This window comes from Trichechus manatus, unplaced genomic scaffold, assembly GCF_000243295.1.
Source record: "Trichechus manatus latirostris isolate Lorelei unplaced genomic scaffold, TriManLat1.0 scaffold00030, whole genome shotgun sequence".
Classification (NCBI taxonomy): domain Eukaryota; kingdom Metazoa; phylum Chordata; class Mammalia; order Sirenia; family Trichechidae; genus Trichechus; species Trichechus manatus.
In genome coordinates this window covers 2,814,163-2,838,997 of record NW_004443966.1, presented here as the reverse complement: position 1 = coordinate 2,838,997, position 24,835 = coordinate 2,814,163, and the positions used below count along the sequence as shown (strand labels likewise).

General features: G+C 38.8%; 1 protein-coding gene across 6 annotated transcripts in view; it reads right to left on the bottom strand.

Annotated features, from left to right (window-relative positions):
* TCF12 (transcription factor 12) overlaps positions 1 to 24,835 on the bottom strand; it is a 357,906-nt gene that overhangs the window by 122,805 nt on the left and 210,266 nt on the right. For all 6 annotated transcript variants that reach the window (XM_004374600.2, XM_004374599.2, XM_023729662.1 and 3 more), the window contains one exon: positions 17,670 to 17,734. In XM_004374600.2, coding sequence (XP_004374657.1) covers positions 17,670 to 17,734 — 65 coding nt within the window. The remainder of the gene's footprint in view (positions 1 to 17,669; positions 17,735 to 24,835) is intronic.

Below are 24,835 nucleotides of genomic sequence, written 5' to 3'. Positions count from 1 at the left end.
TGATTCCATCTCTGATTTCTTCTATTACCCAGTGGTTTGTAAGCAGGGTGTTATTCAGTTTTCATGTAATTGATGTTTTTTCCTTGCTCTTTCCTATTGTTAATTTCTAGCTTGATGGCGTTGTGGTCAGAGAAGATACTTTGTATTATCTCAACGTTTTGGATCTTACTGAGGTTTGCTCTGTGGCCTAAGATGTGGTCTCTTCTGGAAAACGTTCTATGCACACTGGAAAAGAACGTGTACTTTGCAGCTGTAGGGTTGAGTGTTCTATACATGTCTACGAGGTCAAGTTGGCTGATTGTGTCCTTTTAGGTCTTCTGTATCTTTGCTGAGTTTCTTTTTAGATGTTCTGTCCTTTACCAAGGGTGGTGTGTAAAGGCTCCTACTATTATTGTGGAACTGTCAATTTCTCTTCTCAGTGCTGTTAGGGTTTGTTTTATGTATTTTGGAGCCCTGTCACTGGGTGCGTAGATGGTTATTACGGTTATGTCTTCATGACGGATTGTCCCCTTAATCATTATGTAGTGTCCTACTTTGTCTTTTATGGTGGATTCTGTTTTAGAGTCTATTTTATCTGAGATTAGTATTGCCACTCCTACTCTTTTTTGGTAGTTACTTTCTTGATATATTTTTTCCAACCTATGATTTTTAATAAACGTACATCTTTGTTTCTAAGGTGTGTCTCTTGTAGACAGCATATTGATGGATCCTGTTCTTTTATCCATTCTGTCATTCTCCATCTCTTTAGGGGTGCATTTAGGCCATTTACATGAAGTGTAATTATTGATAGGTGTGAATTTATTGCTGTCATTTTGTAGTGCTTTTTTTTTTTTTGTGGTGCTGACTTTTTCTTTGTTCCTCTTACTCTCCTGTGCTGAATTCCTTTTGTTTGTGGATTTTTTTTCATTTCTTTTGTTTTTGAAGGTTTTGTTTTTACTGAGACTTTGTTTTTCCTCTTTATTTTGATGAGCAGGTTTGTTAACTTTCTTTGTGGTTACCGTGAAATTTACCCTTATCTTTCTAAGTTTGAAGCAGTCTATTATTACTTGGTATTGCCTTTCCTTCCTCTCCATTAGAAGGTTCTATACCTACACCGTTTATTCCCTCTTTTATTGTTCTGATGTTGTTGTCACTTACAGATTAATTGCTCTAATTCCCTGTTGTATTTCTTTTGGTTTTGGATAGTCCTTGAAAGTTCATTTCCTAGACTGGTTTATCTGGTTGGTGCTATCCTGCATCCTAGATTCAGCCTGTGAGGTGATGTTTGTTCTCAGATCGAAGGACTCCCTTCAATAAGTCTTGTAAGTTTGGTTTGGTTTTTACATCTTCCTTTAATTTGTTTATCTGGAAATGTCCGAATTTCACTATCATATTTAAACGTTTTTTTCTTTCAAGGTTTTACATATGTCATTCCATTGCTTTCTTGCCTGCATGGTTTCTGCTGAATAATCTGAGCTTAGTCTTATTGTTTCTCCTCTGTATGTGACTTTTTGTTTTTCTCGAGCTGCTCTCAGGATTCTGTTTGTCTTTGGTTCTGGTGAATGTGATTATGATATGCCTCAGTGATTTTCTTTTGGGGTCTATCCTATATGGTGTTCACTGCGCTTCTTGGATGGTCAGCTTTTCATCTTTCATATTGGAGAAGTTTTCTGTCAGCAGTCCTTCAATGATCCTCTGTGTGTTTTGTGTTTTCTCCCCATTCTGGCACTCTGATCACTCACAAATTTTTGTTTCTGATTGTATCCCACATAGTTCTCAGGGTCTCTTCATTTTTCTTCATTCTTTTTTCTGATTTTGCCACAAACAGAGTTGTATCCAAGTGTTTGTCTTCAATTTCGCTGATCCTGCCTTCCACCATTTCAAACCTGCTCCTCAGCCCTTCTATGACGCTGTCCATTTCTGAAATCTTGTTGTTTATCTTTTGGATTTCTAATTGTTGTTTTTGTATGATTTCTAATTGTTGTTTTTGTATGATTTCTAGTCATGAATTTATTTTGGCATTTTGTTCCTGCAGTATTTTCATCAATTCTTCCAATTTTTGGTCTGTATTTTCCATGAATTTGTCTATTCTTTCCTCATTTTTGTCTGTTTTTTGCTTCAACTCTTGTATAATTCTGAGTATTAGAGATTTGAATTCCTTATCAGGTAGTTTTAGTGCCTTTTCTTCTACTGGAAAGTCATCTGGTGTTTTATTTTTGATGCCTACTGGAACTATCCTGTCCTGTTTTTGTAAATGTTCTGATATTGTCTGCTGTCTTCGAGGCATTCGGTAGTTATTTTTCTCGTTTATTAATTGTAGATTTGTTTGTTTTGTCCTGATTTTTTATCTTATTTGGCTATGTCTGAGCAGCCAGACTGTGTGTTGTTTGTTGTTTGCTCGTCTGTGGGTATGATACTTTTCATCTCCTTCTCCAACTGGCCGGGTTAGTCGCTCAGGTATGGTACAGCAGGGTAGGTCTAACTGAAGAGGTGTTGTTGGGATGGGTTGTTTGTGGCACTTACTACAGCCACCAGGGCAGGCTGGTAATCAGTGCAGGGCAGGTTCCGGTAGGCTGTTCCTGGGCTGCTTGGTGGTGTGATGTTCAGTGCATGGTGCAGGTAGGCAGTATGAAGGAGGGAGATTGTGATGCGTGGCGCTAAGATGGGTATGGGAGAGAGGAACGGGAGCCAAAAACATACAAACAAAAAAAGAGTGCTAGGGGAGTTTGCCATTGGAGTGGAGAGATGAGAGACTATGAAATGGGGAAAGACATAAAGGAGAAGAAGAAGAAAAAAAAAGAAAAGCAAAAAAAAAAAGAATAAATAAAAATTAGAAAGAAAAAAGAATAGCAAAGCTCCCAGGGATCCCTCTGGTGCGGTTGCAAGGTCTGGGGAAGGTGCTTCCAGGCCGTGAAGTATAGCCTGGCTAGAAGGGGTAGAGGTGTCACTCAGCAGCAGATATTCAGGGGACAGGAAGAGAAGGAAAGTATAGAGAGATGAGAAACTGAGTAATGAAGAAAGACAAAAAGGGAAAAGAAAACAAAACAAATAATAATAAAAAAAAGAACAAGAAAAACTCCCAAAGAAAAACAGAAAAAAAACCCATGAAAAAAGAAATGCCCTCGGGGATCCCTCTACGCATCTGCGCAAAGTGAGGGGGTAGGTCCCAAGTCGCGCAGTACTGCCTGGCTAGAACAGGCTCCCAATTCAAGAACAGAACAAGAAAACAAACAAACAAACAATTCAAAAGAAACAAACAAAAAAAAAGCCCCGGGATCCCACCAGCGTGGCAGCACGGGCCGGGAAGCAGTTTCACATTCGAGTGGTGTTTCACAGCCTTTCAGGAAGAAGCAAAGATGATGCATTGAGCCAGGTATTTGAGAGAAAGGAGGGGGAGGTCGTGAGAGGTAAGGAAGAAATCAAAAGAAGCGGAAAAAAGCAACACCAGCAGCCAACAAAAGGCACTCAGGGAGCCAGCCAGTGCGGGCGGGTGGAATCCAAGTAACACTGGGGTGAAGTGGTGCTTCCCGCCAAAGAGACTGGCCACAGGAAGCAGAAGAGGCCGAGTGGGGGTGGAGAAGGGTGGGGGGTGGGAAAGCATATATCGCTGGTTACTGGTTGTTCTGTCTCCTGCTGGAAGCTCTGTGAAGCTGCTTTCTCGTATCCCCTATTTGCTGATCTCTGACAGGAGTCCAAAATGGCGGATCCGTGCTGCGTTAGCTGATAGGAGACCTCTGCATGTATCTGTCCTCTGTCAGTTTCTTATTCCGTTTGGTGCTTGGCTGAGTTCTTTATCTCTTCATTTGATGCTTAGGGTTTCAGGACTGCAGTTTTCTCTGTTTGGCTTAGTTTTTCGGATCTTTGCTGTGGAGGGACGGCGTGGTGTTTCCGCCTATAGCGCCATGTTGCCCGGAAGTCCTCAACCATTCTCTTATTACAACCTCATTTCTCCTATCCTTCTTCCACTTAACAGCTATAACAGCTTGGGTAAATTATATAACCCCTTGAGGCCTCAGATTCCTTAGCTGTCAAACAGGAGGAATAATCATAGCAGCAATAACAGTAACAAGTGTTCCTTTTGTGGAGTGCTAAGAGGATGAAATGAAATAATTCATGTAAGGTGCTGAGCACAGTGCCTGGGACTAAAGTGTCTGATACACACTATTATTTTCATCATCATCATCATCATAATTAATCTACTCAATTGGCCTGAAACCTGATCACTAGATCAATTTAACCATTTGCTATCCATGTGCCTACATGCAGTCTTCTGAGGTCTCTGGAATGAAAATAAGAACACACCTATAACCACATAGGTTAATGTCAGTAGTAATATCTGGTCTCCAACTGCAGATGGGTCATCAATATCGCTTGGAAAATCTTTGTCACAAGGGAGCTCACAGATTGAAAGAACATTTTAAGGTCTTTTATTTCAATCAAACAGCAGGTACTCAAATCTTTCTATAATAATGTGGTAAAGTGGATGCCTAGCCTCTGCCTGAATACACCGAGAGAGAAGAAGTCACTACCTTCCAAGGTTGAATATTCCATCCTCTGGGCAGCCTGAATCTGAGAATGTTCCTTCTTATATTAAGCTGAAATCAGGACGGCTTAGCCCATTTTCCAAAGTTTTGACCTCAAAAGTCACAGAATAAGTCAACTTATGCTGCAAATATTTGAAGATGCTTCTCATGTATCCAGAGTCCTTCCTTCTTAAAACTAAACACCCCTAAGACGCTCAGCCATTCTTCATATGATAAAGTTTCAAGTTAATCTACTATTTCCAAGTTCTTCTCTGAATGCATTTTGGCTTACTTATGCCAGTTGAAATGTATTTGCTTGGAAGGGAATACAATAACGACTTTCTTGTTCTAATATTACGTTTCCAATAATTCAACCTAAGGCTAAGTTCCATACTATTAAGTTTGTTGTTACTTAAAGAAATACCCAAACTGCTCTTCAAAACAACTCGCTTAATTCTTTTGGGGAAACAGCAGGCCAGTGTCAGGCTGACCGCACAGGAAAGCCCTGATTTTCTTAACTGTCAGAAACACATACCCATGTAGGAAAAAAACTGTGCTTCAATGGAATATGACGTATTATCTAGCACAGGAGTCAGCCAACTTTCTCTGCAAAGAGTCAGGTAGTAAACCTTTAAGCTTTGCAGGTTATACTGTCTCTGCTGCAACTACCCACCTCTGGCACTGCAGAAAAAAGCACAGCCAGTGTGTGAACGAACAGGCACAACTAGCCTCCGATAAAAGTACTCACGGAATGAAGGCAGGAGGCGGATCTGGCTGGTGGCCCCAGTTTGTTGCTTGGTCTGAAACACACCTTTCCAGGTTATCTTATGCTGATACTGTGGGAGTTATTTTACAGCTCTGCAGTCCCTGGGTGGTGTAAAAGGTTAATGCGCTCAGCTGCTAACTGAAAGGCTGGAGGTTTGACTCCACCCAGAGGTGCCATAGAAGAAATGCCTGACAATCTACTTACGAAAAAGTCAGTCACTGAAAACCCTACGGGGCACAGCTCTACTCTGACACACATGGGGTTGCCTTAAATCGGAATTGACTGCAAGTGATTAAAAAAATTTTTTTTGTTTTGTATTTTACAACTCTATCAGTTGTAGATCACTAATAGCAATGCGAAATAATTCTTATCAATAGAACTGCAAAACTATAAATCTGTCCAGTGAAGGACGAACAACCCTCTCCTGCCCTCAATGCCTCTACTCCCATCTGCCAAAAGCAGGGTGCAGAGGGGACAGTTTTGCCTTCATTTGTACACATCCAACATTCATTTCCTGATCTATAAATATGTCTGTATGAGGATTCTTCTTTGAACTGGTTAAAATAGCTTTACCAATTTTTTCATTAATGAGTTAAATAAAATCTTTCTCTGTGTTCATCTGCATATCTGCAGCAGAGTCATGACTGTACTTTCTTTTTTTAAGTGTGTGCAGTTGTCTGCCGACTACGATCGGTCTAACCTACCTCCTGTCCACCGGACTTCACACGTGCCCTAGAAGATGCCATCTCAGACGGTTTCCTTGTCTCCAGCTGATAAATTCCCTAGTATATCCCAAACGACAGCTTAAGTTTTCTAAGAAACACTTTTTTTTCCCATCATGTCACTTGTTCAATCCAAAAACCTTATAAGATAAAATACAAACTCTTTTCTTGGGCATTCAAGCACCTGACGTACAATTCCAAGCATTGCAGACTGTTCCTCTAAATAAACATTCCACTGAACGCAATTTGGATGCTACTATTCCCAGAATACGCATTTATTTATTTTTTTCCCCATTCAAAATACGTTTACTGAAATTTTCCATTTTTCAGGTACTGAGGTAGGTGCTGGACATACAACAATGAACAAGGAGTCACTAACTCTGCCCTCACAAAGATAAGTTTCGGTGGTAGCAAATTAAGAAAGCAGCTACACAATGCCTTGAGCAATACTGTGCGTATTTCATTAGTCATACACTTTCTCTCCCCAAGATGTTCTCCCCCTGTCAAATTTTATCCATTTTCCAAGACCTCGGAGTTCTATACTTTCTTTGCAAAACCTTCTCTGTATCAAAATCACATTTGTTTTTCTATCTTCTGAGTTCCAATTTATACCTTATTACCTACTTGAGATTATGGGTCACCATATGCTTTTAGTTCATTTTCTACGTGTACATAGCTCGTCTCTCCCAACTAGAACGTAAGCTTATTAAGGACTGATATTAATTCTTCTATTCTGTTGCCTGGCCCAGATTCTTCTACACAGTAAAACAAGTTACTGATTTGTATCTTTATTTTTTAAGCAAGTCTTGTAGTATGTGAAGTTGCTTCCTTGGCACTTTTCACTCAATAAGACAGAAGCATGAGAGAAAAGATGAAGCATTTAAACTGTAAGTGAACTGGGTCTGCTTAAAACAGAAGGAATAACAACACGTTTTTGGTGAATCAGATATGCTATCTTCATAAAGGCACAATAATCCCTGGAAAATGAGGGATTATTTTTGTTAAATATAAGATAAAGAACAGTAAAAATGCAAAAATCTGGCCAATAAAATGTTAAAATGCAATGAGCACATTATGCCCTGGGATAAAGCTCTGTGTAAGCCTAGTAACCCCAGTGGAAAACTCACATTGTTACCTGAGTAAAAGCAGGTTTGAAATAAAGCAAAATGTCTCAAATACTTCTTAAGGAATGTATTTTAAATTTATAGAAATTTATAAAAGCACTACTTCAAACCAAAGTAAATCTAGAGATCAAACAATTAAGGCTGCAGAAATAATTCTAAATGCGTTAAAATTTTATAGTGTTAGCAAGTTAATAACTTACTTTGATGAGTAAAACTATTAAGACTTCCTTACATTCTTAGGGACACCTTAGGCTGGATAGCTATTCTACTGATCCATACTTTTGGGTTTTCTATATATATATTCTCTGAAATCACTCAGTCAAGTAATATGGTTAAATCTGTCAGTTCTCCTGACGAAGGAAGATCGTCCTTCTTAAAAGAGAAACCCTAAAGGAAACAAAAAACGCAAACGAAAAGAGAGGTGTAGGTATACCACCAAACCAAACCAAACCCACTGCCGTCTAGCTAATTCCAGCTCACGGCAATCCGAGCTGTTACAGAGTAGCAGCGCCAGAGAGTTTTCTTGGCTGTGATCTTTAGGAAAGCAGATCACCAGGCCTTTCTTCAGTGGTGCCTCTGGGTGGGTTCAAACCACCAACCTTGAGGTTAGGAGTCAAGTGCAAACCGTTTGTACCACACAGTGGCAGCTATGCCACAGGAATCTCTTACATAGCAGCTTGAAATCATGCTCCCAACAATAAGTGAGACTGTTCTTAAAATTACTATAGAATTACAAGTCTAGAAGGTACTGGGAGTCTTTACATAATTTGTTGTTGTTGTTGAGGGGACTGGAAGACTTTTGCTCATCCATGGCACTTAAACCTCCTATCCAAAAGAGAGAAACCTGTAGAAGCCTCAGGTAATCTTATTATAGAGTTGTAGGAGTTCTTAACACACCCTGGACATGAGTCCTTTGTCAGATACATGTTTTACAAAATTGAATTCCAGTCTGTAGCTTGTCTATTCATTTTCTTAACTATGTCTTTTGATGAGCAGAAGTCTTTAATTTTTATGAAGTCTAATTTATCTTTTTCTTTTCTTCTGTGGTTATTTCTTTCTGTATCCTATCTAAGAAAGCTCTGCTTATCCCCAAGTTGTGAAGATATTCTCTTATGCTCTACTCTTAACATGTCAGAGTTTTAGCGTTTACTTTCAGATGTAGGTCCATCTTGAATTAATTTTTGTGTTTACTGTGAGAGAGGGACTGAAGTTCCTATTTGTCCATATGGATATCCAGTTGTCACTGCATCTTTTGTTGAAAAATCTTTCCCCATTGGACTACTTTGGCAATTTTGCTGAAAAACAAATGGACTGTATAAAGGTGGATGTACTTCTGCGTTCCATTCTATTCCATTGTCAAACTTGCCAATCATGCCAGCACCAGGCTGCTTGACCCTGGTGGCGCAGTGGTTAAGAGCCGGGCTGCTAACCAAAAGGCTGGGAGTTCTAATCCACCAGCCACTCCTTGGAAACTCTATAAGGCGGTTCTACTCTGTCCTATACAGTTGTTACGAGTCAGAACAGACTTCCGACAGTAACGGGTTTTTGGTTTGGTTTTTATAGTAAGTGTGGAGTCCCTATGTGGTGCAAACAGTTAAGCGCTCGACTACTAGCCCAAAGGTTGGTAGTTTGAACCCACCCGGAGGTGCCTCTGAAGACAGGCCTGACAATCTGCTTCTGAAAGGTCACAGCCTTAAAGGTGCAGTTCTACTCTGCACATGTGGGGTCAACTCAAGGGCAACCAACAACAGCAATAATAATATAGTAAGTCTTGTCGTCAGGTAGCTTGAAATCCTCCAACTCTGCTCTCTGTATTTCAAGATTGCTTTGGATGGTCTAGGTCCTTTGCATTTGTAAATACATTCTAGAATCAATTTGTCAATTCCTACCAAAAAAAAATCCTGGTGGGATTATAATTGGGATGACATCGAATCTATAGGTCAATTTGGGAAGAACTGACATGTTAAGAATATTTACTCCAATCCATGAACATGGAGTATCTCTGCATTTGCTGAGGTCTTTTTTAAAAACATTTCTAAGCAATGTTTGGCAGTTTTCAGTGTTGAAGTTCTGCATGCCTATGGTTATTCCTTAGCATTTAGATTTTTTTGGATGCTACTGTAAATGGCTTTTTCATTTTTTAAAAACTAAAATGTTCTTTACATACAATAAAATGCTCAGACCTTAAGTGTACTACTCAATTACACGTATCATTAGATCATTTCATTTACTGCTACATAGCACTCACTCTACAAATACACCACAGGTTATTTATCCATTCTTCTGTTGATGAACATCTGGACTGTTTCCAGTTTTAAACTATTACGAACAAAGTTGCTACAAACATATGAGTGAATAATGGTTTTGATTCTCTTGGATAAATATCTAGGAATAAAATTGCTGGGTCACAGGGTAGATGCATATTTAACTTGGTAAGAAACTTCCAAACAGTTCTCTAAAGTCGTTCGTTGTACCATTTTTCACTTACGCTAGCAATGTAGGAGAGTTCAAGCTGCCCTGCATCCTTGACAACATTTGATGTTCTTAGTCTTTTTAATTTTAGCTATTCTGGTAAATGTGTAGCGGAACGATACTGTGGTTTTAACTTACATCTGCCTGACAGCTAAAACGTAGAACATTTTTTCACGTTCTTATTGGCCATCTGTATACCTTCTTTTGTGAAGTGTCTGCTCAAGTGTTCTTGTCCTTTTTTAAAAATGGGGTTGTTTGTCTTTTTATTATTGAGTTGCTGGAGATTATTATATATTCTACATGTAAGTCCCTCCGTCAGATACATATGTTGCAAACACCTCCCAGCTGTGGCTTTTCTTTTCATTTCTTGATGATGTTTTTTGATGAACACAAGTTTTTCACTTTGATTAAGTGCAATTCATCGATTTTTTATTTATGCTTTATACCTTCTGTGTCTTCCCTAACCAATTTCTGTTCACCCTGAGATGGTAAAAACAGTCTTTTTTTTTTTTTAACTCTAGCATGTTCATCACTTTAGTTCTCACGTTTGTCTACGATTCGCTTAAATTTACGTTTATATATAGTGTGAGGTAAGAGCTGAGGTTCTTTTCAAATTTTTTTTGTTTTTACTTTTTTCATATTGATAGAGAGTTGTTCCAGCACCATTGGTTAAAGAGATTTTTCTTTTTTTATTGAATTGCTGTGGTTGTCTTATAAAACACCATTTGTCATATAGATGTGATTCCTTTCTGGACTCTATTCTGTTCTATGATCTATTTGTCAATCCTTATATAGACACCACATTGTCTTGCTTACTACTGACTTATAGTAAGCCTTTAAAAGTCAGGTAAAGTAAATCCTTCAATTTTGTTCTTTTTCAAGATTGTTTTAATTCTTCTTAATCCTTTGATTTTTTAAAGAATTTTTAAATAATGTTATCAATTTCTATAAAAAGCCTGCTGGAGTTTTGGCTGATTTTGCATTAAATCTATAGATCAATTTGGGAAGAACCATACCTAAATGATATTGAGTCTTCCAATTCATGAATGTGGCCTATCTATTTATTTACATCTTCTTCGATTATTCTCAGCAATACTTTATAGTTTTCATTGTTGAAATCTTACATTCCTTTTGTTGAATATATCCGTAAGTATTTTATGCTTCTGATGCTACTGTAAATGGTTTTGTTTTCAATTCATTTTTAATTGTTCAATGCTAGTATATAAAAATGCAATTGACTTTTTATATTGACTTTGTAGGAGCCCTGGTGGCACAGTGTGGTTAAGGCCCTTGGCTGCAAACCAAAAGGTCGGCCATTCGAACCCACCAGCCGCTCCGTGGAAGAAAGATGTGGCAGTCTGCTTCCGTAAAGATTACAGCTTTGGGAACCTTATGGGGCAGTTCTATTCTGTCCTATAGGGTTGCTATGAGTTGGAATTGCCTCAACAGCATGGGTTTGGTTTTCCTTTTTTTTTTTTTTTAATCTGTGACATAAATAACTGTACTTTAAATAGTTTTAGAAGCTTTTAAATGATTGTTTAGGATTTCCTATGTACATGAACACACCACCCTCGAATAAATCCAGCTTAACTTATTCCTTTCCAATCTTTATGCTTTTTTTTCCTTGCTTTATTATACTGGCCAGGATGTAAGTGGTGAGAGCAGAAATTCTTACCCTGTTCTTGGTGTGAGGGGAAAGCATTTAGTCTTTCACCATTAACTAAGGTTTTTCATGCACGCCTTTTGTCAAATTAAGGAAGCTGCCTTCTATTCCTGGTTTGATGAGAAGTTTTATGATGAATGGAGTATTTGATTTTGTCAAATCCCTTTTCTCAATCTATAAAAATGACCATATTGTTCTTTTCCTTAATTGTGTTAATGTGGTAGACTAAGTTGATTTTCAAATGTTGTAAACCAAACTTTAATTTCAGGTATAAACCCCGGGTGGGCATGATATACTACCCTTTCTATTCTTCTTCATTTTTTAAAATTCTTTTTATTCTTGCTGGATTAGTTTTGTTAATATTTTGTTCATAAGCAATACACATACATCACAGATACAGAGAGACAGAGAGGAGGAGGAGGAGGAAGAGGAGGAGCAGGTGGAGGAAGAGGAAGAACAACTGAGGGGCAGCGGCAGGAGGGGGAGGGGGAGACTTGTCAGGTATCAGGTTTGGGTATTAGAGTTCTGCTCACCTCATAAATTGAGTTGGGAAGTATTCCCTCCTCTTTTATTTTCTTAAATAGTTTATGTAAGATTGGTCTTATTCCTTCTTTAAGTGTCTGAGAGACTTCATTAGTGAAACCATAAGGCCCTTCAGTTTTCTTTGTGGGAAGATTTTTGAGATAATCCACTTTCCTTATTAGATACAGGGCTATCCAGATTTTCTGGTACATTTTGTTGACTTTGATAAAAGTATTTTTCAAGGAATTTGCTTATTTCATCTAAATTGTCTAATTTGTTAGGTTAAGTTGTTCACACTATTTCCTGATTATCTTATTAACGTATATATGATTTATAGTGATAACCTCCATTTCATTCCTGATACTGGTAATTTGCACACGAATAAGGAATAATGAATACAGAAGACAGAAGAAGAATTGATGCCTTTGAATTATGGTGTTGGCAAAGAATAGTGAATATACCATGAACTGCCAGAAAATCGAACAAGCCCGTCTCGGAAGAAATATAGCCAGAATGCTCCTTGGAAGTGAGGATGGCGAGACTTGGTCTCACGTTCTTTGGACATGTTACCAGGAGGGACCAGTCCCTGGAGAAGGACATCATGCTGGGTAAAGTAGAGGGTCAGTGAAAAAGAGGAAGACCCTCAATGAGATGGATTGACACAGTGGTTGCAACAATGGGCTTGAGCATAACAATGATTGTGAGGATGGCGCAGGACCGAGCAGTGTTTTGTTCTGTTGTACACTGTGCTGCTGTCAGTTGGAACAGACTCGACGGCACCTAACAACAACACTGCTAATCTGTGTTTCTCCTTTCCCTCCCTCCATCTCTCGCTCTCTCTCCTTCCTTTCCTCTCTCTCTCTTTTTCTCAGTCTATCTAGGAGCTATTAATTTTATGGAGATTTTCAAAAAAACAGATTTTTGGTTTTTTTTTCCCGTATTATATTGATTTCTGCTCTTATTTTTATTATTTCTATTCCTTCCTTTTAATTCTCTTTAATTTTTGCTTCATTTATTTTGAAGCACTATTATTTTTTTCACTGTTTCGCGTTTATCATTACTCTTTTATCGTTATCAAACGTCCTGTTTAAAGACTGATACATAATGAGAATGGTTATTGTGTGAAAAGAAGGTGGAAGGAAGTAAACGGTCTGGGTAACTTTTCAAATAACCAAGAGGTGACTGTTTTTAAAGTTAATTGTCATTTTCTCAAGGGTATAATATCTGAACTCTGATGAAACTTAAATCTCTGAACAAATCCAAGACCATTCCATGTTCTAGGTTTAAATCGGTTGTGAAACACTTATTGAATCTAATTATAATAAACACTTGTTTAAGATGTATCAATGAAAAACTCTGTCATAATGTTAAAAAGATTTTTCACTTAATTCTGGCAGTTTTTAAAGAATTGTACCAATTGTTAATAAAGACCTTGGCGTCTATGCTCTGTGTTGGATCAATAAAAAATAATTCAATTGCAGAATGATCCATCACTGTTTCCAGTAATACTGCTACACCCATTTCCTTTTAATGGCTCATCAGTTATGTGATTGCCACGAAGATAATGAGGACACTCATTTAGCAACATATTATTACATCATCTTAACATGAAGTAAGGCCCATCAGGCATCATTAAATTAGCCTGAATTTTACAGTATGTCAGCAGCATTTCATGTACATTAATAGCAAAGTTAATGTTCCCTGGGGGATTCTGTTAAAGAAAACTGATTCCAAGGTGGCATTTGGATATAATTTTGCAGTCACTATTTATACTTCCTTCTATCATCATTGTGTGGGTAAGATTTTTATGCCATTTGTGAACAGGCAGAAGAAAATGGCAGTTAATGAGTTGTTTCAGTGTATTTCTTTTTCTCCTCTGATCCATCATAATACATACTGTTAGGAATACAGGGTCTTTCTCTGAATAGGAGTGATGTACCTTTCTTAACTCTTGAATTTCCTGTGTTTACTCAGGCCTAAAATCACCTGGTATTATCCATCACAATTTCTCCTAGCAGTTGCAGTCAGAGGTAAGTAACAATAAGAAACAGCAAAGCCATTGTTTCTTCTGCAATGAAGACTTCTTTTAAGAGTCCTCCCGTCTTCACTGATGCTGTCTGTCCTTGCTGCAGTACAGTCTTCTCTCCTCTTTGCTGAAATGCGGGTTCATGCATTGCCTTTGTGAATTCTTCAAAAATGGAATCTTTGGCTCACTTGAATGCCTTTTCATCTTCTTGTATATAGCAATATTGTTGTTTAGCATTTCATACATTCCAATAACTTCGTTTTTCTCTTTTTCATAGGCCTGCCTTCTCTCTCCAAAATACTTATAAATAGTTGTCCAATGGTGATATTATTTTCTTCTTTTTTTATACTCCATAAATGCTTAGAATTGGCATATAGAGAGGAGGTGGGTTTTTCAAAGCATGATCCCCAGTCCATTTGAGTTAGTATCATTTATGGCACCCATTAAAAGTATAAATCCCCAGGTCCCTCCTTGACCAAGAAAAGCCCTGGTGGCACAATGGTTAAGTGCTTGGATGCTAACCAAAACGTCAGTGGTTCAAACCCACCAGCTGCTCCACAGAAGAAAGATGTGGCTGCTTCTGTAAGGACTACAGCCTTGGCAACCCTACGGGGCAGCTGTACTCTGTCCTATAGGGTCGCTATGAGTTGGAATCACCTCAATGGCAATGTGTCCTTGACCAAACAAATTAGAGTGGGAGGGATTAAGGGCACAGCCTAAAGGATTTGAGGGATTGTTGTGCTGCAGGATAATCATATCTTAGTTGTCACAGTGAAAAATATCAAGTGTGGGTACAGAAGTTTTATCACTTGTTAAATGCACGGCCTTGATCAAATGACTTACCATATTTTTATGCAAATAACGCGTGCCTCCTACATTTGTTTGCCAACCCCATCCTCCCCCTTCAAGGTATTTTCGTAAGCGCCACTATGCTAATTTTGTTTTTATATGTTGCTGTAAAAAAAAATGTTAGCATAGTGCGCTGACAAAAATACCTGGAGGCGGGGAGGGCGTGGTTGGCAAACAAGGCATGCGTTATCTGTGTAAAAATACAGTAACCTGGAGAATCCCTGTCTTCTAACCTGCAAAACGGGTTGTTTTGAAAGAATTAAATGTACTCATATTTACTTAAATCAATGCCTGGCTCAGTAAAAGGTAGCAATTGTTATTAGAATCCTATGCACCTAGACTTAAAAAATTTTTTTTTGATATGAGAATTAAATCTGCTACAAGTGCATATTAACACATGACAAAAACTGTTAAGATTTATATTTGCAAAACTGGAGAATTACATAAATACAGGTTATCATCAATTCTAACTAAATAGCAATACCTTGGCCAAGGGGGTATATACTAATACCTTGGGCAAAGGGGTATAAAAATATAAGCAAAAATTAATTAATACAAGCCTTAACTTCCTGACTCATCAGATGCAGCTGTACTTTCAAAGAGCTTTTACAATATTTTTTTTTTCTGAGGTTTACCAGTAGTGTTAGCATTAGACCAGAGGTTCTTAAATTTTTTTGGTCTCTTAAAAATAATATTAAGAACTCAAAAAAGCTTTTTTTAAATGTCAGTTATATAACTAGAGAAATTTTTTAAAAATTTGTATTTATTTTTCAAAATGCTTTCACAAGTGCACGGAATTTAACTTTTAGAGATTTACAAAGTAGGTAAAAGAAGAAACTGCTAACCCTATTTCTCAAGTGAGGAGATCAATGCAGAGACGGGATGTGAAACCAAGTCTTCTAATTCTAAATCTTATATTCCTTCCATTTTATCACCCTCAACTATCATTCACTGACCTGTAAACCAGGAACTGACAACGGCACTTTCCTCTACCTGGTAACAGGTAATCACACCTGTCATGGTGTTACGGGGCATTCTTATGCCATAAAAAAAAAGTGCAGGTTTCAGCTGGGCCTGATTAAGCTGCTGCTTTAGACTGACAATTGAGCGGTAAAGAACTGTAAGGTGAAGTAGGCTGGCAGCCAAATCTACTCAATGATATGTCACACTGGCAGTTTATACACCACCTTGTTATCTACAGGACTCTTTGTCGTTATGTTTACCAACTACTCATTGTCAAAGTAATGTGAATTAGTTTTTAATATTTTTATTGCTCTGAACAGATGCAGAAGAAAAGAGATGGTTAAGTGACCTACGAAAGTCGGATAATGAGAGGGATGCAGACAGGATGGCTAGGGCCCGCAGTTCAATTCATTAAAGAATTCAAATTCAGATTATGACATTCAAATAGCAACTTGTACCACAAAACAGAACGAGCTCGCCTATCAATTATAAATTAAATTACAGAAACATTACAATCACTGATGCCCACTGAATCTAGGCAAAAAGGAAAGATAGTGCGGTTTCTATCAGTGGACAGTACTAGAAACATAGAAAACGGCTGTTAGATCTTAGTTGGCCTCCAAGTACCATTATCCTGTTCTCCTTGAGCAAGGGTCTGAAAATCCCCTTAAAGGGGGCTGAAGTTCAGCTGCTGCTTTTATGCTGATCTACTGTGATCTGAATTAGCACTTACATTCTTTGGTTCTCTGAAATTTGTAATTGGCCATGAGTGATGTGCTAGTAAATGTTTAATAACTGCCTCTCCCCCTAACCCCACCCTGCAAAAAGCCCTAATTTGTAGTGTTTCTGATATTTCCACCATGGTGATGTCAACTAGCTTGCAAACTTCCTGAAAATTTAACAATGGGCTCTTGCGAGCTGGTAAGAGCTGGGTATGACAGAAACGTAATGTATCCATTTACAAATGGCTATAATAATTAAAGCTAACCATAAACACAGAAAACAAGCTAACTATTACCAACACCACAAAAAACTTAAAAACAAAAAATCACTTGGATAAGTACGACTGCTGGGTCAGAAGCCAAGAAATGTGGGTGTTAGTTCAGCTACATGTCCAACTCCGTGACAGCGAACAAACCACTTAATCACCCAGGCCCTACTTGTTGGGTTTACCAGTAAGAGGACTGAAATAGACCATCTCCAGTTTTTATATCATTGTACGATGAAAAGCTATATCACAAAACAAGTAAGTGTGTAAAGCTGTCTTAGAGGCAATTAAGCAATTATGGGCTATGCATTGAATGAAGTAGCATTAGTTAAAGTACTGGCTCCCATGCCCGCTCTGCCATCAGGCTGGGCTTCCTGAGAGGCTTGCAGGCTCCAGAAAATGAATATATTCTGTCACTCGTTTCTGTGCTTTTTGGTTTCATTCTCATGGGAGTCTGGGGGTAAACTGAGTGTTCAGGATTCTCAGTCTAAAAGTATGGGAAACAGAAAAAAGCCGAGGGGGGCATTAGTGGGAATGCAGCATGCCAGTGAGTGTGGAAGAGCTGAAACAAAGCTTCCAAGTCAAAGAGACCCCACGAAGCCTGAAAAAAGGTGGTTAGATGCGGGATTGAAATGAAAATACTTTCAATGTTAATAATAAATTTGATATTATAGGATATTCAAGCTATTTAAAGCAATCAATAATACATTCTTCAAGTTAAGTATCAGCAACTCTTCCTTCTCTGAGGGCATATGCAAAAACCATTTTCAGAAGGAATAGGCATTTCTGAAAGGGGCAGTTGGAGGTAACTGCTACGTCATTTCCAGGTAAAACTGAGGTGGGTTATGGAAATCTTTGATGACAGAGAGGACAATCTGGTGAACTAGGGAAGGGAAACCAATTTCAGCAGAAGGAGCAGAATAAACGAGATTATGTTTAACTGCTCAATAACTACCACATTTCGGAACAAGTACTGGTGAAATAAACTGGATACATTTCTATCTCCTATGCCATTAAAGCCTTTTTATGTGTTAAAAAATTATCTCACTGCTTTTATGTTCATTAAACTTACTTGACAGCCTGGTAATCCAGCGTCTCGGCTATACAGGGAAAATGAGCCTCTCTCTGATGTTTTCCCTATAAAACAAAACAATTTTATATAAAGACATTCATTTATTGACAGACGATCAATTCAACTTCCAGACTATTCATGCTAATTATACTGGGTTTTGGAAGTAGAGAACAAATTAGAAATAAGATGATAAAATCCAATAAATAAATTTTTATTCTAGTCAGTTTATGGGTCAAAGTCTAACTCTGTATATAAAACAGCAAGGGTTTTATAAAGTGCTTTATTTTTAATGGGAAGCATTTTCAGTATAGTCAAAAGAAGAAAAGAACAGACATCTAAACAGCCAACAGTATAACCCATCTATCTGCTGATGAGAATAACATATTCCCATTATTTGCTTCAGACTGAACATTTCTTCCTCTCTCTCAGGAATTAAAACAGCACAGATGCATCTCAAATCCTACCCCATACACCAAGGGAACCATTATCATGAATTCCGGGCATATGATTCCCCTGTATATTTTGTGTTTTCAATATATATGTTATATACTCAAACAACACACATCATTGTTTGTGCTTAATGCATTTAAACAAATCAGATTACATGGCATCTATCTTTCTGAAACTTGCGTTTTCATGCAATATTATGTTTTTGAGATCCATGCTCTTCATAGACACCCAGCTCATTTACTGTTACTACTGTAAACTGTTCCATTATACAGATAAAACCACAGTTCATCTATCCCCTACTGAAGGTCAGACTGTTTCTACCTTCCCTCTTATGAACAGTGCTGCAGCAAACACACTGGCACATTTCTTGCACGTGTACACAAGAGCGTCTCTAGGACAGACTCAAAGAAGTGCAACCGCGGGATTAAAGGTTGCACGCTTTCAACTTTATAGGTACTGCCTCACTACTCCCCAAAACGGCCGTGCCAATTTATACCCTTCCCAGCAATGTGCAATAATCCTGTTGGGACTATATCCGCAGTTCAGAATTAGATGGCCAAGTGTCAAGACGAGTATCTTGAGGGAGAGTGCAGCTTCTACAGTGCTGACAACTGACAGCAGTGTCCTTGCTCATTTCCTTACCTTCCTCGATTTGCAATATCCTGTGGTCTGAGAATGTTCAGTAAAGTGAATTGATAAATATTATATAGTTTTTAACCAAAAAGACCGTCAAACAGACAGGTGGCTTAAAAAGATTTCTGCTAAGAGATCGCAGTTTGATGCTAATACCAAACATGCAAGAACAAAGAAACAACAGGACAAATAAGTGACTCTTTTTCTCCATTTCAAGGTAAAAACAATAGCAGTGTAATTAGATCTAACCAGAAGTTGCCCAAAATATTTAAAATTATTGAGACTATGTGAACTTCACCATAGTTGCATACTAGACATTTAGTTATTAGCTTGTGATTATATAAAACTGTATAGTTCATTCATAAATAACTACACATAGATGAGAGGTTCAAAACTGTTTATTGATACAGTACTTGATTCAAAAAACAGAAAAATACTTGGGACATATCGGCTAAAATTCATTAAAGTACATACATGCCACGCTGGCTAATCCTGATGTGGGTATTTTACAACTGTAAATCTGACATTTACTGACCCCTTAGATAAGCAGAATAATTCTTGTAATAACAAAGCTAGTGATCAGAAAAATACTTTGACAATTAGGGATATAATTTCTGGGCCCACTAACGATATTACAGCACGTGTCTCTTCAGAAGCATTTCTTGGCGACTACTGATGAAATCACAGATTTCAGGGGAACAAACACCGACACAGAACAACGCAGATTTACGGAAGGTTGTTTAATGTGGTCGATCTGCTTTACATGTTCACTGTGTACGAGAACTTTACTATACAAAACATAAATATGAATTAAAAAAACCTACATGGAACTCTTTTAAGGAAGTATCTTTTATAAGCAAGACTGCTAGAAAGAGAGATGTCTTGGGGTTCTGGACTCTATTCTACTCTCAGGTAACCTAAGCTCACAAAACCATTAAAGGATTATACGCACTTGCAATTCTGACACACTCTCCCCCTCCCTGTACCTCATCAAGATGGATCAGAAACCTTCCTGGACCGAGAAGGTGCCAGAGACTGAAGGGAAATGTCAATTCGGAATGACGGGCAGAAAAGAGATTACGGGGGAGGAAAAAAGGGCAGGCTGCGTGCGCAGTTTGGAGGTATTCTTCTTTAATTAATACATCAAACAAGTTTGTGAGATATTAAAAATCATCCTCATACATGCTTTTAAGAAACTGTTCCCTTTAAAAACAAATCTCCTTTCACATACTTGGCAGCACGAAATTGGGAGACTACACTGGACTGTGTTACGTTTAAAGCAAATGCCATATACTAAAAAAACAAAAACTGAACAAAAAACCACAGAACTACACCTGTAGTTTTAGTCATTCACAATATGCTACTAACTCATTAGTGGTCGAAATACTCACCACGTTCCTTCTACCTTGCAAAAGTATTTTAAGTTGCTGAATTTCTGTGGTTTACACTAACCAGACTCAGTGTTTTCTAACCCCAAAGTGAGAACTGCTCAAGAAATGATAAATTATTCTAATTTGTGCAATGTTTAAAACAATCATTTAAGAAACATCAAATTACTTAAGTTCAAGAAATTATTTTACATGGTTATGTAAGATGCATGAACTATTACAGGCAACAGTTACTCTAACACATATTCTCAGAATTAAAAAAAAATCTAAGTCATCTTTGTTCCCAACCACTAACATTCTTCAAGTTGCAACTCTCAACAGCTTGCCTAAGCTCCACAAATACAAACTAATGTTAACATTAGCCTAAAAAGAACTCTGTTCAAAAGATAATTTTCTCTACATTCTTTTGGCAGAGGATATAATCGGCAGCTAAACGGAGGCAGGGAGTGGGCAGGCACAATGCCAGATCCCCATTCCAATCAGAAATATTCAAGAGTTGACTAGATGGAAGAACCTGAGTTCAGTACATTCCATCAAACATTTATGTGCTAGGTACTCTGATGGATGGTGAAGTTATGAGATGAGTAAGAGCCAAGCCTCTGCTTTCAACAGGTGCCAACTAGTGGAAAAGTTTACAGCCTGCCAAAGATGAAATTTCACAAGTATTGCTAAGTCGTTAGCTAGCCAACTCTTTTTATTAAGTGCAGTAGTAGAGATCTCAAAAATACAGAAGTTAGACAGTGCCACCATCCACATCCTGAGAATGGTGTCCTGTTTGACTCTTCCCGCACTGTGCAAATGTAAACCAAAGCAGCCCTCCCTGGTCAGGTCAGGTGTCTTGAGTTCCAGATTCAAAATGCACAGCAGGTGGTTCTAGGAGAGTGGTCAGGGGATGCTCTGGGGATTGGACAACCCCATAAACCTACTGGACCAGCGGATGCTCTGGGGATTGGACAATCCCATAAAGTCTACTGGACCAGGAAGAGAACTCCTATTCTCACTTGAATATGAGTTTAAACATCTAAGAGTGGAAAAATAAGTACCCTCTGGTCCTACTGAGGACCCTGATGGCACAGTGGCTAAGAGCTTGGCTGCTAATCAAAAGATTGGCAGTTCAAATCCACCAGCTGCTCTCTGGAAACACTATGGGCAGTTCTATTCTGTCCTGAAGGGTTGCTGTGAGTCGGAATCAACTTGACGGCAATGGGTTTGGTCTTTTTGAAGGTGGGGATGAAACTACCTACAACATAGAAGAAAGGCCTTTGGTGACAACAATATGACCCTTTAGGCAGCGACTTCCCAACTAAGGTGTTCTGGTAGGTAAGTTGTACTCTGCTGTACACGTGGTTTAGCACTGTCAAGTGGGTTTTCGTTTAGGCCCAGGTTATTCTGTCCAGAGGTTACTGGACAATTGATCTCAAGGCTAAAAGAAAAAAGGCACTGACTGGGACAAGCTGATCAAACACCACAGTAAACTGTGAGGCCAGGGCTGAGATGATCTACTTTGGCCTCAGTGCTAGAGAACGGGAACCAGGTTCCCACCTCTCACCTTATAGAGAACCAGGCCACAGATTTTTTCTTAAAACAATTGAATGGCTTAACGTAAGTTAAAGAACCAAGTAAAAAGGACAAAAACAGAATGGCAAAGAAGAGAAACGGAAAGGTAAAAAAACATAAGCGAGGAGAAACACTGAAAACTTCCCTCCCTTCAGCCCCACCTGAATTTTACACACTTCCATAAATCCAGTGTTATGAATAGATAGGCTTAAAAAAAAATCATACTCCATGAGGGCACAAACGAGATCTTTTTTACCTGAACTACTGTTAAACCAAGTCACTTTATCCAATAATTATACGTATGACTTTTCTAAACTTAAATGAAAAAGTTTAGAAGACCAAACAGACATGTTCAGCACCCAAGTTACTAGCTCTGAGTCACAGGGACTTCATGCTTATAGGACAAGTGAAATGTCCATTCAAGTCTTTTGCTTATTGATTTGTAGGAGTTCTTTACATATTCTGGATACAAGACCTTTTATTGGATCTATGTGAATATCTTCAGTATAGAATACTTTTTCACCCTCTTAATGATTCTGATGAATAGAAATTCTTCATTTTAATATAAGCCAACTTGTCAATTTTCCCTTTATGGTTAGCATTTCGTGTGTGTGAGTACCATTTAAGAAATCTCTGCCTATTCCAAGGTTACAGAGATATTTTTCTGTTTTCTTCTAAAAGCATTACTGCTTTATCTTTCACATTTAAATCTGAATTCGATTTTTGTGCGTGCCGTTAGGGAGTCATGATTTATTTGTTTTTCTGTACGGATATCCAATTGAATTCAGCAGCGTTTACTGAAAAGATGACTGGCATCTAAAACGTATCGCTACGTCTGCTGTGAGGAGAACAAAGCAGAGGGAAACAAGCGTGGAAGCAGAAGTGCCAATCAGAGGACTGTTGAAATAATCCAGGTGAAAGCTAACAGTGGCTTTAGTTCTTCCAACCTACTGAGGCAGGTACTATTAAATTCCCATTTTTACTTATGAGGATAAATAATTTGCCCAAGGTTGCAGAATTAGTAAGTAGCAGAAAGAACTAGAATGCAGGGCTATCTACACCAAATTCTTAGCAGTACACTATACTGTACTATTTTCCATATGGGTGGACATCTGGTGGAGCCCAGATACAGCGGAAGAATTCTTCTCTGTTTAGCACTCCAAGCAGTTTTGACCAATCAACTGGTTTGGCGCCGGACATGAAACCTATTCCTGCTGAAAAGAGGGATCGATGGCAGAGAAATCATCCCCAAAACTGACTGGCGGCAGAACCCAACTTCTCCAAAGTCTGCGCTGGATATAGCTAAAACATGGCAGTCATGCTAGTTCATCCATGAGTAACTGCTAACCTTTTTCAGTTCTTACAAAAGGCAAATGATGGTACTCTTGTTTCCTGCGCCTGTTAGGAAAATACTTAGTCATGTTCCTGGGCCTCAGTTTCCTACCCTGCAAAAATGAATAACTTGGACAAGATGAGAGGTTACACAACGGCATTCTGAGAGGTGTGTTTTATGCGGCCAAAGCAGGGAGTTTGTTTTGTGTGTATATACGCTTAAACAAAATAACAAAAAATCAATTGTGGCTGTAGGAGAATGCACCTTGAAGGCATGTGCTTCAGGAGGCCCCAGCTGCTGTGCTCTGAAATCCACGGCTGCATGTGCACTGAGGCCGTGCTCCTGGCAGACTCTGGAGAGCGGCGGGGAGACTAAAGCAAGCCCATTCCTGGGAAACGCGGCATTCCTCGGCTGACCAACTGTGGCTCGAGAACTCCCCGTGGCTTTGCCGAGCTGTCCTCAGACTGCAGCCTTCCGTCACTCTCCCAGCAACCTCCTCGTCCTCCCCGCTTCACTCATGGAGTCTTGAGATTCCTGTGGGCAGGGTGGCGGGAAACGGCATCTGTCGACTAGCCAGTACGTGCAAGGCACTGGGATAGGTGTTTTACTTACACCACAGGTACCACTGCTGGTTGTATTCTTCCCACTGGAAATCCTGATAAAAACCGGGAGTAAGCGACTGGCTGAGGCTGGTCACAGTCTCAATATCCCACCGTAAATTTCTGAGATCTCTGGTAGGTCTCAATCTACTGGCCAAAAAAAATCTGCCTTATAATACTCTCGTGGCTGTGCATGCTTTTTTCCTCCCTATTCAAAACAGTATTTATATGAGGAAATAGCTTAAGACAAAGACATCATTGAAGATATAGCCTGCTCAGCATTTATTTCTGCAGCAGCCTGGTGAATACCTGAACATTCCAGCAAACTAAAGTTTACTAATTTCAGTGAATAGATACTACTCAAAAAATAATTGCTGACTTCAAGAGTAACAGTACAAATCAGAATGAAGAGTTCCCCCGTCTGTCTGACTGTTCGTGTCTGTAAGGCATACTACTTTACATTCATAAATTCAAATTCACCATTTATTTAAAAAAAAAATCCATGTGCTCTATTTTAAATGGCTAGAATTAGGCTGGTTTTTCTTAAAAAATAAGGATTTAACCTAGAAGAGGAGCTCCTGGATGGTTCAAAAGGTTACCTAGATGAACATTAACACCAGTTGCCATTGAGTTGATTCAGATACGTGGTGACCCCATGGGCGTCAGAGCAGAACTGTGCTCCACCAGGGCTTTCTTCCAAGGTACCTCTGGGTAGACTCAGCCCACCAGCCTTTAATTAGCAGCTGAGCACATTAACCATTTGCACCACCCTGGGACTCCAGATCAACATTACTATGTTTAAAACTGAGTATTTCAACATACAAAACCACAAAAGCTTTTCCATATTTAATATTTAGAGCAACAGTATGAAATCTTTACACAGGCAAATCTAAATATCTGAGCACAAATCTTAATTTGATCATAATTTTCTGAGTGGACTCCCCACCACCTCCACCCACAGGTATCTCCGACAGCTCGTCAGTACCTAACCTTGGCTCGTGGAGAAGCTGTTCGTCTTCTTTAGTGAGTGAACACTCTGAAGGGTTTCACACATAACCTGGCTCCAACAGTCACCAGGAGAAATACAAACTACTACCCTACAGAGTGGGCAAATCTGCACAGCACCGGGGATATCAGAGCAGAGACCCGGGAACTCTGATCACTGGGTTCATGGCCTGGCCCTGGTTCTCTCTCACTGAGCAGTTA